General features: G+C 55.8%; 4 protein-coding genes across 4 annotated transcripts; 3 read left to right on the top strand and 1 right to left on the bottom strand.

Moving 5' to 3' along the window:
* Positions 1 to 771: 771 nt before the first annotated feature.
* SEC4 (GTP-binding protein) lies at positions 772 to 1,711 on the top strand (the record flags this gene model as incomplete). The annotated part of the gene is made up of 3 exons (XM_053189546.1): positions 772 to 801; positions 978 to 1,245; positions 1,401 to 1,711. 3 exons carry the CDS (start codon positions 772 to 774, stop codon positions 1,709 to 1,711), a joined length of 609 nt encoding a protein of 202 aa, XP_053052999.1.
* A 706-nt stretch (positions 1,712 to 2,417) lies between these two features.
* Positions 2,418 to 4,019, bottom strand: N0V96_005836 (uncharacterized protein; the record flags this gene model as incomplete). Its single annotated transcript, XM_053189545.1, has 1 exon — positions 2,418 to 4,019. One exon carries the CDS (start codon positions 4,017 to 4,019, stop codon positions 2,418 to 2,420), a length of 1,602 nt encoding a protein of 533 aa, XP_053052998.1.
* An 885-nt stretch (positions 4,020 to 4,904) lies between these two features.
* On the top strand, positions 4,905 to 7,421 carry AFG2 (AAA+-type ATPase; the record flags this gene model as incomplete). The annotated part of the gene is made up of 2 exons (XM_065757508.1): positions 4,905 to 5,373; positions 5,545 to 7,421. The coding sequence occupies 2 exons, from the start codon at positions 4,905 to 4,907 to the stop codon at positions 7,419 to 7,421; spliced, it is 2,346 nt and encodes a 781-aa protein (XP_065613851.1).
* Positions 7,422 to 9,408: 1,987 nt separating this feature from the next.
* Positions 9,409 to 10,911, top strand: ERG1 (Squalene epoxidase; the record flags this gene model as incomplete). The annotated part of the gene is made up of 1 exon (XM_053189543.1): positions 9,409 to 10,911. One exon carries the CDS (start codon positions 9,409 to 9,411, stop codon positions 10,909 to 10,911), a length of 1,503 nt encoding a protein of 500 aa, XP_053052996.1.
* Between the last annotated feature and the right edge of the window lie 1,196 nt (positions 10,912 to 12,107).

Here is a 12,107-nt window from a genome sequence, read left to right on the forward strand (position 1 = left end):
ACGCAGATCCGACATCGTCGCGTCTTCTCTCCTTGGCGGGCACTGTGCCTTAGGCAACTCACCACCGTGAGTCGTGGCTAGCTATCTGATTTCACCGAGGCCTACCTTCTCTAGTGCCGGAAGCAGTTGATTTGTGCCACTACGGATATCAACAGCGGACTTGATTAGCACACTTTTTTCGCGGCGGGATTCGCATTGCAGCAGGTACCGACTTCCCACCCCAAGACTGCTCTTAAATTTCAATACCTTAGGTACCTTAGCCTGCAAAACCCACCGCCAAGTCACCAAATCCCTCAGGCCCTGTCCCAGCACAAGCACAGGTCAAGTCGGATCGGTCAAGCAAGAGGCCGGGTCCAGTATCTTACCCCAGACGGCAGGCGCCACACTTGACCCCCCAAAAAGACCAAGCGATTCGACGCTACCTACGTACGGGGATACGTACCTCTTCACAGTGTGGTGGACTGTACGTTGCAGCGCCTCGCCTCGTCCGCAGCCCAGCGCTTTACGTGCCTACCTTTACTATTCGTACATACTACTACTATTACCACCTACCTATCTACGACAAACTACCTAGGCCCGTCTCCTACCAACTTCTCAATCACCTCTCCCCCAACCGTTGTCTGAATCCGACGACAAGCTCACGACAATCGCCGTCTCATTCGCATCCTCCCGGTCTCAACTTGCCTGGCACGTACGTCGCCCGGAGCAGCAATACCGCCCCCTTCAGATCGGCCCCCTCGGTTTAGTCCCCCATCAATATCCGCCGCCAAAATGTCGAGCAACCGCAACTACGACTTCCTTGTACGTGTCGAATGTCGTTGCCCCTCCTTAACATCGTCCCGCCCTTTTCGATCAAGATACCCTCGCGCCCCTCGAACCCCGTCCTTTCGAACACCTTCCTTTCCCCTTCCGCCGTGCGAATCATTACAGATGGCAAACATGACATCGTGTTCACATGTGGCTGACCAGCACCCCAGATCAAGCTTCTGCTGATCGGCGACTCGGGCGTAGGCAAGTCCTGCTGCCTGTTGCGCTTCAGCGAAGACTCGTTCACGCCGTCCTTTATCACGACCATTGGTATTGATTTCAAGATCCGCACCATCGAGTTGGACGGCAAGCGTGTCAAGCTCCAGATTTGGGATACCGCCGGCCAAGAGCGCTTCCGCACAATCACCACCGCCTACTACCGTGGCGCCATGGGCATTCTGCTTGTCTACGATGTCACCGACGAGCGCTCCTTCAACAGTATGCCGCTCCCCTTCCTTACGTTGCGACTCACTTGCACAGCTGCTGTTGGTTCCATTTCGAACTCTGCACTGCTGTTGCCATTGCAAAAGAAACCCTACATGATAGGATGGATATATGAGAACAGAAGACTAATGCATACTTTTCCCACGCAGATATCCGCACCTGGTTCGCCAACGTCGAGCAGCATGCCACCGAGGGCGTCAACAAGATTCTCATCGGCAACAAGTGCGATTGGGAAGAGAAGCGTGTCGTCTCGACCGAGCGCGGTCAGCAGCTCGCCGACGAGCTCGGCATCCCCTTCCTTGAGGTCTCGGCCAAGAGCAACATCAACATTGACAAGGCCTTTTACTCCCTCGCCGCCGATATCAAGAAGCGTCTAATCGACAACCAGAAGAACGAGCAACCCGCCGCCTCGGGCGTCAACGTCGGCGAGTCAAGTGGAGCCGGCGGAAAGTGCTGCTAAAGTAACGGAACGGGGCTGGCCACGGGACGCTCGATTTTTGATGCTGTGTGTATTTCCGAAAGCAAGATTTGATTACTTTGTGTCGATTCCGCGCTGCCGCCGGGGACCGCGACGTCCTACAGAGGCAAATGAAGACGCGCATGAAAGGAGAGAGAAGGGGAGAAAGACATGAGCATATGGGGCTTCACAGCGGGTCTGCCCGCCGGAAAGGACACGCAGAGAAACTCGGTGAGAGAGAGGAAGACATGACAGGGGCCAAGCGAGAGGCAGAGCCGGGGCTGCCGGCGAGGCAATTGGCTGAGAAAAGAGAAAAACTTGGTGATGGGCCCGACCGGCTGGGCGTGCGTTGTGTGTGCTCGATGATGAGAAACACGGCGGGCGCTCGCTCACCAACCTGTCCTCAGGCTCCCCTCCCTATGGGGAGAAAGTACTGTGTGGTTATTTGTCATGTGGTTTCTTGCCGATAGCGCCTTTTCATCAAAACCCCTAGAGAGCAAATATCTGGTCTGGAGTTTCGGGTTTTTATTTCTGGGTTTTTATAATACATCCTTTTTTCCTCCCTTGGGTGCTCCCGATATGCGTGATGAAGCTTTATATTCGAGGTTTTTGGCCTTTTGATATACATATGCTCCCTACACATGCTCCCGGTATATCCTACAACGAGTTACTATACACTTTTTATCGACGGTCGCTGCTACCTGTGACATTACCACACTACATGCGTGTTTACAATAACGCTCTGATCATTTGTCAGGATAAGCTCCTTTTTGTGCCACGCGCGAACAAAACGCCTCGCTTCGTGTACGTCCGGGAACGACACCACAAACCGACCGGACGGGGCCGTCTCGTCCAGCGCGTCGGGGGTGCTTCTGCGTCCGGAGTCGGCCTCCGTCACCGCCGGAGCCGCATCATCTTCGTCGTAGACGAGGCCCTCCTCTGTCTCCGTAGGCTTTCCCGCCTTCGTCGCCGTTCTTTGGTGCACCTTGGGCGCAAAGTACGGACGCAGGTGCTGCACCGGCCAGCCCAGGTTGCGGTCGCGGGCGTCGCGGCGGATCCAATGGGAGAGGCCGCGCTGGTCGAGGGTGCCGCCCTCGAGGGAGAGGACGACGTGTGCGTTTGCACGCGGGGGCGGTTCGGGGGTCATGCTGAGGAGCCCTTGGATGCTGAAAGTCTCGAGGCGGGCCTCGGTGGCGCGGTTGAGTTTGTAGAGGTGGAGGTTGAGGGGCGTCTTGGAGGGGGGCGCGAGGCTAAAGACTGATGTTTGGGAGGATGTGGAGGAGGTTTCTGCGGACGTCAGGCCGGCGGCGGGGGACGTGAGGGCGCGGCCGGCGAGGGCGTGGAGGCGTTGTGCTTCGCGCTGGTATGCTGCTGCCGCGGCGTGGGAGTCAAAGAGGATGAAGTAGCGGTCCATGGGTGCTAGGGTGCTGTAGTCGTAGGCTTGCATTACCTTGGTGATGGAGGCGCTCCAGCCGTCGAGGTGCTGGCCCTGGGGTCCGATACGGTAAAAGTCGGTCTCCATGAGATTCGGGCTGGCGTTGGAGAGAATGAGCATGGCGGAGCGCTCGGCCTTGGCCGCCGCCGCCTCCTCTGGGGATGCTGCTTCCGAGGAGGCGGTGTTGACGGCGTCGTCTTTCGGGAAGGAGTCGATCCAGGACTGGAGGTCATTGTGATCTACGGATCTCTCTTCGGATAGGTTTTGACCGGCTTGAGAGTTCCTCAACAAGGCCTCGACGCCTCCTTTGCCCAGCACTGCACCCACCGCCGACTCTGCTCCTCCTGATTCCGGGGTTGAGAAGAGCTCGTTGAAGATGGAGGAGCTCTCTCCGCCGGCGGCCTTGTCCCTTTTCTCCTTTTCACGTGCACTCGACTCAAAGAAGTCTGCGATCTTGCCGGCCGCCTCGCCTCCTGTCTTGCTGAGTTTGTTCTTGCGCTCCAGTTGCCTCAATCTGTACTCTGTCGCCTCGGATTTTTCCGGGTCGGTGGAGGTCAGGAACCGGACCTTGACCTTGCCTCTGCCTTCTCCATCATCCTGTTCGTTGGCGCGACGACTCGGGTGAGAGTAAACGTCATCATTCGGGAATAGCTCCTCGAAAAGCGAAGGCGGCTTTGCCTTTGGCTCCTCTCTCCGTGACGGTTTCTTCTTGCCCCATTTGTCGTCGGGTGAGCTGCGCTGGGGTTGGGTCGAGAAGAGTCGTGTACCAGAGCCGTGGTCTGCGCGAAAGAAACGTTGGAGTATAGGTGCTGGCTTCTGTGGTAACGACAGCTGCTGCAACAGCGGGAGCCGTCGTCGGGCTGCGATTGTGGTCATCCGGGCAACTCTGAGGGTCGAGCTGCGCAGCCCTCGGAGGTCAGCCCATTGCATGGGCCCGGAGGAGATTGGGCTTCTTCGGATCGGCGGAGAAAGGGTGAAAGAGGAAGACTCCTCGTGTTTCGGTTCGCGTGCGTCGTTGAGGCTTCCGTGGTGGAGGTGGAGGAGGCTGTTGTAAGTAAAGAAAGAAGTTGAGATGCTGGACCTAACTTTCTTCCGCGCTGCGACGTTGAACAGGCGTGGCAGGGTAGGTACGTACCCTCGACTTGAGCTGGTGTGGGGCCGATGTCTGCAGGAAAATTGGTCGGGAGTCGGGACCTGGAGGGGAGGGAGGGGTCTTTGAATTTTTCATGGCTCACTTACACGAAATCTTGGGCGATTCACTGAGGAAACATATCTACATGGCACGAGCTCAAGAAAATAGAGAAAACCCAACAAATACCTAGGGAATTTCGTAGAGACGTTGATGCCCTCAGAATACCTGCTGGAATAGAAGTCGGTACTGTGCCTGTCACAGTTGCTTCTCAAAAACTCATCGTTGCCGGATCTTCTTGTCGCAGGGTTTTCTCGATGCCATACCCCGGTCTGGGCCCTACACCATTGTCAACTCATGTGGGCAGTGACGGATGAAGAATAAACGTCGTCTGAACAACACAGGCGCTTCCGACAGGCCACAAGAGACGAAAGATTCAGGAACGGGAGGCTTTCGGTTTTTCCTTTTCTAGATCTGACGTTTTCCCAGTCTCTCATCGGACTACACTCAGGCAATCCGCGACTTGATTGTCCCGCGGGCTGAGCTGCGCACTCAGTGAGAGACTCGCCGGGATCAAGACGACGGCAACCAGGGGCACGATACCAACCCTGCCGCCGGCTATACCACAAACTATGGCCAAGACCATCGATGGAAAGGTCCGCCCTCTGGCGCCTTTCGACAAGACGCTCGAAAAGTCGACGCTCAAGGGTGCCTCGAGAATCTACGTCAACCGGGATTCCCTGATCCAGCTCACGGGGAGCGTCGACAACGGCCGGCGCTGCGTCGTCACGAGGACCGCCGCTCAGGATGCAGCCAAATCTGCGGCGACGACGACGACAACGGAGCCGTTGCGCCGAGAGGCCGCGCTCTGGACGCTCGCGGACAAGAACATCAGCCCTAACATCATCCTCATGAGCGAGGCGTACCGCGAGGCCTGCGGGTTCGAGCTGGGTGATCAGATTACGATTACGATGACGGAGACTTCTGCGGTGCCTGATGCTCAGTCGGTGAGCATTTTGCCTGTGACGACGTCTGAGAGGGAAAAGGCCGAGATTAAAGCGTGGGAGGGGGCTTGGGTGGGAGTGATTCGATTCTATCTTGGTGAGTTGCTCAGTTCCTCCTGTCCCAATCGAACCTGGCTGGCGTCAGTATTTTCTGTGATATTCTACCATGGCTTTTATGCGCAACAATATATTCTCACCCTGTGATGAGACCGACATAGCCTCTCTTGACTTCATAGTTGCCGTTAGACCGAGGCTAACTAATTTTCAGGGAGAGCTGAACAAGTCTTTCCGGGCATGAAATTTGAGTGTGTGGCGCCTGGGTCAAAACAAATATTCAGGATCACATCCGTAGACGGCCAGACACATAATGTAGCCCGCTATGTGGTCTCAACAGTACCCACCATCGTCTCAGGTGAGGAAGAGGAGCCAGTCGAGGAAGTCCGCGACGTGACGAGACTCGTCGTCCCGAATATCCCCGGTTTGCATGCGGAAGAGAAGAAGCTGCGAAGCTTCCTCCGTGGCTTCAATGCAAAGTTCGTCTACAAGGGTCAACAGAAGTCATGCGGAATCGTCATCCACGGCGGACGAGGTACTGGCAAGTCGTACATCCTGAACCGGATAGCGAGTACGGGCTGGGGTCGAGTCTTCCGGATTGAAGAAAACGACAAGTCGTCGACCGTTGAGGAGGTCTTCAAGCAAGCGCGGACGATGCAGCCCAGCATCATCCTCATCGATGGCCTCCAGGCCCTGATTGGGAAAGACCGGGCAAACTCCACGGCCATCACCCAACGGTTAGGTCAGCAGCTCGACCAGCTGGCCGAGGATGCCCTCAAGAACGGCACACTACCAAAGGTCGTGGTCATCGCTACCTGTCTGGACTACATGACGGACGTGCCTCCCGAGCTACAAAAGAGAACGAGATTCGAGCGGAACATACCCCTCTCGATACCCAACGCAGAGGGCCGACTCGAGATTCTCAAATCCTTTGAGATACCCATCCAGCCAGAGGTCAAGGACGTGATGCTGGCCAAGCTGTCACAACAAACACATGCTTACAACGCAAGCGACCTCGACAGACTCATCGAAAACGCAATGATCATCTCGGCAGAGCGCCTCGACCCAGACGAAGCCGGCTACGACGAGGAGGCGCTGGGCACCCCGTACCTCTCCCGCGAGGACCTCGAGCACGCCCTCCGCTCCACCAGGCCGACAGCGATGCACGACGTGAACCTCAAGCCACCCACCATCCACTGGCAGGACGTCGGCGGGCAAGAGAGCCTCAAGAACGCGCTGCGCAACATGATCACCCTCACCACGACAAATGATCCGACGGTCCAGAAGCTCATCCTCACCCCGCCAAAGGGCCTCCTCCTCTACGGCCCGCCCGGATGCTCAAAGACCCTGTCGGCGCAGGCCATGGCCACCGAGTCCGGCTTCAACTTCTTCGCCGTCAAGGGCGCGGAGCTGCTCAACATGTACGTGGGCGAGTCGGAGCGCGCCGTCCGGCAGCTCTTTGAGCGCGCACGCGCCGCGAGCCCGAGTATCATCTTCTTTGACGAGATTGACTCCATCGGCGGCCAGCGCGCCGGCAATGGCGGCGGTGGTGGTGCTGCAAAAAGTCAGGGCTCTGTGAATATGCTCACGACGCTGCTGACGGAGATGGACGGCTTCGAGGCGCTCTCGGGCGTGCTTATTCTCGCCGCGACGAACCGGCCCGAGGCCATGGACCCGGCTCTCCTGCGCCCCGGCCGCTTCGACCGAATCGTGTATGTTGGTCCGCCGGACGCCGCGGGGCGAGAGGCCGTGTTTAACCTGTATCTGCGCAAGCTTCCCCTCGCGGCGGACGTGGACGTGGCGGAGCTGTCGAGGCTGGCGGAGGGTTTCTCGGGTGCAGAGATTAAGCAGATTGTCAACGTGGCGACGGAGCCGGCGTTGAGCAAGACGCTGAGCAGGACGCACATTGGGGCCACAGAAGAAGGTAATGGCGGCGGTGTCAGGTTGGATGGGGAGGCGGAGCAGGTGAAGGTTTGCATGGAGGATATTGTGGACGCCATCAAGTCTGTTCCCAAGGGTATCACGCACCAGATGCTGGACGGCTACGAGAGGTGGTCGAAGCAGTTCATGAAGCATCAGAACCAGAAATAGAGAGTTATGATTATTCACGATTTGCGTCTTGGCATCGCAATGCATTCTCGAGATGAATCTGCCGGACGATGCTCACCATCTAGCTTACTAGTATGTTGTCTCTCAGCAACCACAACGTTTGTGTAAGTGTTCCCTGCGGCTATACGAGAGACTGGGTGTATGTGGCTTGAAATAAGTTTCCATTTCGTCACTCTTGTCTAAAGCCAGAGAGTCGTGTAAGATGCTTATCGACTGGTAGTTTCTACAAAACTGCAAAGCTAGATAACCCAGGTCCATCGTCTCGGACCCGAACTGCTTGAAATGCCCTTAAAAAACCAATCTGATTCGCCATTATGTTTTCACGGAAAATCGCGCCGAGGTTCTCTGTTCGGACCCGAGTTACCTTTCTGCATTAACCATTGAGTTGTCTCAACATTGCGGCTCCGCAGAATGAACCAGCCGGATGGTTTACTCACACTGCATCTGTGAGGTTTGCTGGGCTCCGTTTGTAAGACGGAACGTATCTGGTATTATACATTGTGCATGCAGCCACCCGATGTTGAACTAGCCGTGACATCAGACCATGCTCTGTCTGTATTGCGAGGCATGAGGTCAGGTATTCTCGCGAGACATGGACCTGCAAAGACTTTCACATGCTACGATATACTCTCCCAATTGAGAGCGGTGGGACTGAAACTTTTTGGGGAGGATTGGTGGTGCAACTTTCTTGAACAGGTGTGTCGGAGCCGTGATTGGATACCGACGGATTGCATTGAGATGGGGCGACGCAGCGCCCCCTTTTCTCGCGTTAGCCTCTGGAAACCCACACTTGACGGAGTATCTATGGATCATGTCGACCAACATCTGGTGACGGCCATTGTGAGTTCTAGGGTCTTGGACGTGACGATGTGCTCTGTATGGCTGGGTAGAGGAATGTCAAGAAGCATCAGCTCACTGACTCCCACCCTCCCTATGCGACCCGGCTGAAGGTTACGCGGGCAACGCTGGGCTTCTAGATGCAGGGTACCTGAGTAAATCCGGGGCTCCTGTCAGTGTCACAGAAGCACAGAGCAGCAGCAGAAGAGAGCAATAGTCAGGAACAAGAGAGCAGAGGGTGGAGTCTGAAAGTGCCTGATGTTTGGGCCGAGCAGAAATCTATTACGCATGACCGTGGTTCGACACGTGAAATGGGCGGTGTGTGGGCACTAATTGGAGCGTGGCAATTGGCTCGATTGCAACGGCGTGAGCCGCCATGGAACGACTTGTCGTTGAGATCGCCTTCTGTAATTTTTCTGGATCCTCCGAGAGCTTCGCCTTTTGTCTTGATGTCCCAGGGGTTTATGGTCTGTCTTTGTGCCTATGGACAGAGGATGTTCTTCGGTGGCCCGACTAATAACAGACTGAGCGCAAACACACCTTGATGTACCATCTCATGTACCGTAGCTTAATTAGCTCTACACTGGAATTGATCAGACTGATTCCCGTAGTGACTGAAGTCAGTGAGGAAACAAAAACCAACGCGGAAAGAAACATTTTACTCACCCCCTGGCAAAAGGCTATAGTGCAGGGGCCCCAGCTAAACTGAATCGTCCACTCATCACGCTTCTTTTCCTTCTTTGGATTTCATCTGCCACCATATCGTTCGAGGCGGGACATGAACGACAAGTCTAACCACCTCCCACCCCTCCACCTCTTCTAATCTCGCCTGGTCTCTCATAAAACCCGATAGCGGCAACCAGCCTCACTCTCTTTTCCCCCTCCCCTCCCGCTCTTCCTATCATCCAAAGCCAAACACTTCCCCCAACGTTTCCAAGCGCACTCCCAACGACCGAATTAGAGGCTCCCCTCAAAGGTGACATTCAACATACCTTTTTGCGGCCTTTCCTACCAAAGCGTCCTTTCGCACAGGCCCATCACGACAATCGGCAACACCACCATCTCCCCCGCCACCATACACTTCAACAGCAACTCATACCCAGCCAGACAAACCCCCAAGAGTCGAATTGAAATGATCGAAAGTCCAACAGCAGCGGCCGACGCCCGCGCCGAGCGCCGCACAAAGTACCACGAGGCCGATGTCGTCGTCGTCGGCGCCGGCGTTTTTGGTTGCGCCATTGCATACGCATTGGGCCAGCAGGGAAGAAGTGTACTCCTACTCGAGAGATGGATGAAGGAACCCGATCGCATTGTCGGCGAGCTGCTGCAACCCGGCGGCATCGTCGCCCTGCGTCAGCTGGGCCTGGCCGACTGCCTTGAGGGCATCGACGCAATTCCCTGCTACGGCTACAAAGTCAGCTTCCACGGAGACGGAATCGACATCCCCTACCCTTCCTTTGACGAGAGCGGCCGCATGATCCATGCCTCGGAGAGCGAGGCCGTATCCGCAAGCGCGAAGCAGAAGGAGGGCAGATGCTTCCACCATGGTCGCTTCATCAACAACCTCCGCAAGGCATGCATGAGACAGGAGAACATTACCGTTGTCGAGACCGAGGTGACAGCCACGATACAAGGTGACGATAAGGATACGGTACTTGGTGTGAGATCCAAGACGACAGACACCGCGACAGGCCAGAAGAAGGACGACTATTTCTTTGGCCAGCTGACCATCATCGCCGACGGGTACGCCTCCAAGTTCCGCAAGGAGTACTTGCCGCAAGAACCCGTCGTAAAGTCAAAGTTCTACGCCCTCGAGCTCATCGACGCCCCCATGCTTTCGCCCGGCTACGGCCATGTCTGCATCGGCAACGCCTTCCCCGTCCTCCTGTACCAGATTGGCACCCACGAGACCCGCGCGCTCATCGACGTGCCCGCCAACATCCCCGAGGCCTCACCCGCCGCTGGCGGTGTTCGTGGCTACATCAAGAACGTCGTCATGCCCACATTACCTCCCCAGATGCGGCCATGCTTCGAGGCTGCTCTTGCCGACGGCAAGATCCCCCGATCGATGCCCAACTCATATCTTCCTCCATCCCGCCAGACGGCGAACGGCATGCTTCTCCTCGGAGACGCCCTCAACATGCGTCATCCCCTCACTGGCGGCGGCATGACCGTCGCTTTTAACGACTGCGTGATTCTCTCCGACCTGCTCCACCCCTCGCGGGTCAGCGACCTCGCCGACCCCGTGGCCTTGAAAGGAGTCCTGCGCGAGTTCCACTGGCGCCGCAAGAGCCTCACGTCTATCATCAACGTGCTGGCCATGGCACTCTACGCCCTCTTCGCCGCAAACGACCGCCAGCTGCGCGCTCTGCAGATGGGATGCTTCTCCTACTTCCAGCGCGGCCACGCCTCCGAGCCCATGGCCCTCATGGGCGGCCTTATGCACCAGCCGGGCAAGCTCGCGTACCACTTCTTCAGCGTCGCCTTCCTCGCCATCTGGCTCAACGCTCTCAACCTCATGAGCGGTAGCGTTTTCGGTTTCTTGAAGGCGCCGCTGGCGCTCATTGACGGCATTCTCATTCTCTGGAGGGCGAGTGTCGTGTTCTTACCCGTCATGTGGCGTGAGCTGAATTGAAGAAACGCACTAGACATATGAGATCATCATCATCAGAGTTATTAGACATGAGCAAAAGAGAACGTTGGCGGAATGAGTGATGAGCCAACGAAAAGCAAAAACAAAAAGGGGGTAAATTTCCCCTCCCCACTTGCCCTGAGGTTTTCTGTCAGGAGTACCTCCCTGGGGCTGTATATATACTCAGTTACGATAAACCATATTTGGGATGGAAGCGGATCATTGGATCACCCGAGTGTAGATACAGGTGCATCAGACCATATCATAATTTTAATCATCAAGTTCAAACACGTTCCGTCTTCTGTTGTACTCTTCCGTTGCGTGTAGGAGGCATTCACGTTGGTGACAATCTGCTTTGGTCAGTCTAGTATGAATCGACTACGATGATGGATGTCGTTATGCTCTTTAATGGTCGCCCGTCGGGCTGTTCCTGCTTGCCGCCTGTTATTATGTGTGGGATAGCCTACGAGGCATGGGGCTGCTGGTAAGTGTGAATATCCTTTGTTCAGCTGGGCTTCTGTTCGTCCTTGGTCGTTAGTCGTCGTTCGCCGTTTGCACATTCGTCTTCGATTACGACATGAGGGATGTGATTGTTATTGGGTGTTGGTCGGTATGTATATGTTCGTCGCAGGATGGAACACTGTTGCTAATGTGGTGGGCGACGTTTCTCCATTATTGTGAATGAGACAGGACCAAGGCGACGGTGAAGGTACGCTATATATTCGCCAATGACAGTATTCTGAGCACGAGTATCCTTGAACACGTCGTCCTCGTCAAGGGCATGCTAGGCCTGGACGTTACTGCCCCCAGTAGCACATGGAGGAGTTCTGGTGGACATGGAGGTGCCGGAAGACCACGGCCGGGTACTTGCTAGACTATGGTTGTTACTTATCCTTGTTTAATGCGTGTACGTTCGTCTTTTGAGTGCGGTACGGGAATGGGGCGATGCCTAGTAGCCGTGTTTACTTTGGAGTGTTTATGGTTCATCTAGTTAGGAGAACCTTTATCGTAGTTCGACGTGTGCCTTGAGTAAAGATAGCCACAGACACAAGCAACGATGAAGAAAGGTAACCGGCCGCAACTAGTAATATCGCGGACGACGGTTCGCAGCAGTGGATATCATGAGCTTGAGGCTAGGAAGTGATGGCCTATTTGCTGAGGAGAACGGTCATTGTAGTTACGCTCTCGGTCTCTGGGCA

This window comes from Colletotrichum fioriniae, assembly GCF_027942845.1.
Source record: "Colletotrichum fioriniae strain IMI 355084 chromosome Unknown scaffold_6, whole genome shotgun sequence".
Lineage (NCBI taxonomy): Eukaryota > Fungi > Ascomycota > Sordariomycetes > Glomerellales > Glomerellaceae > Colletotrichum > Colletotrichum fioriniae.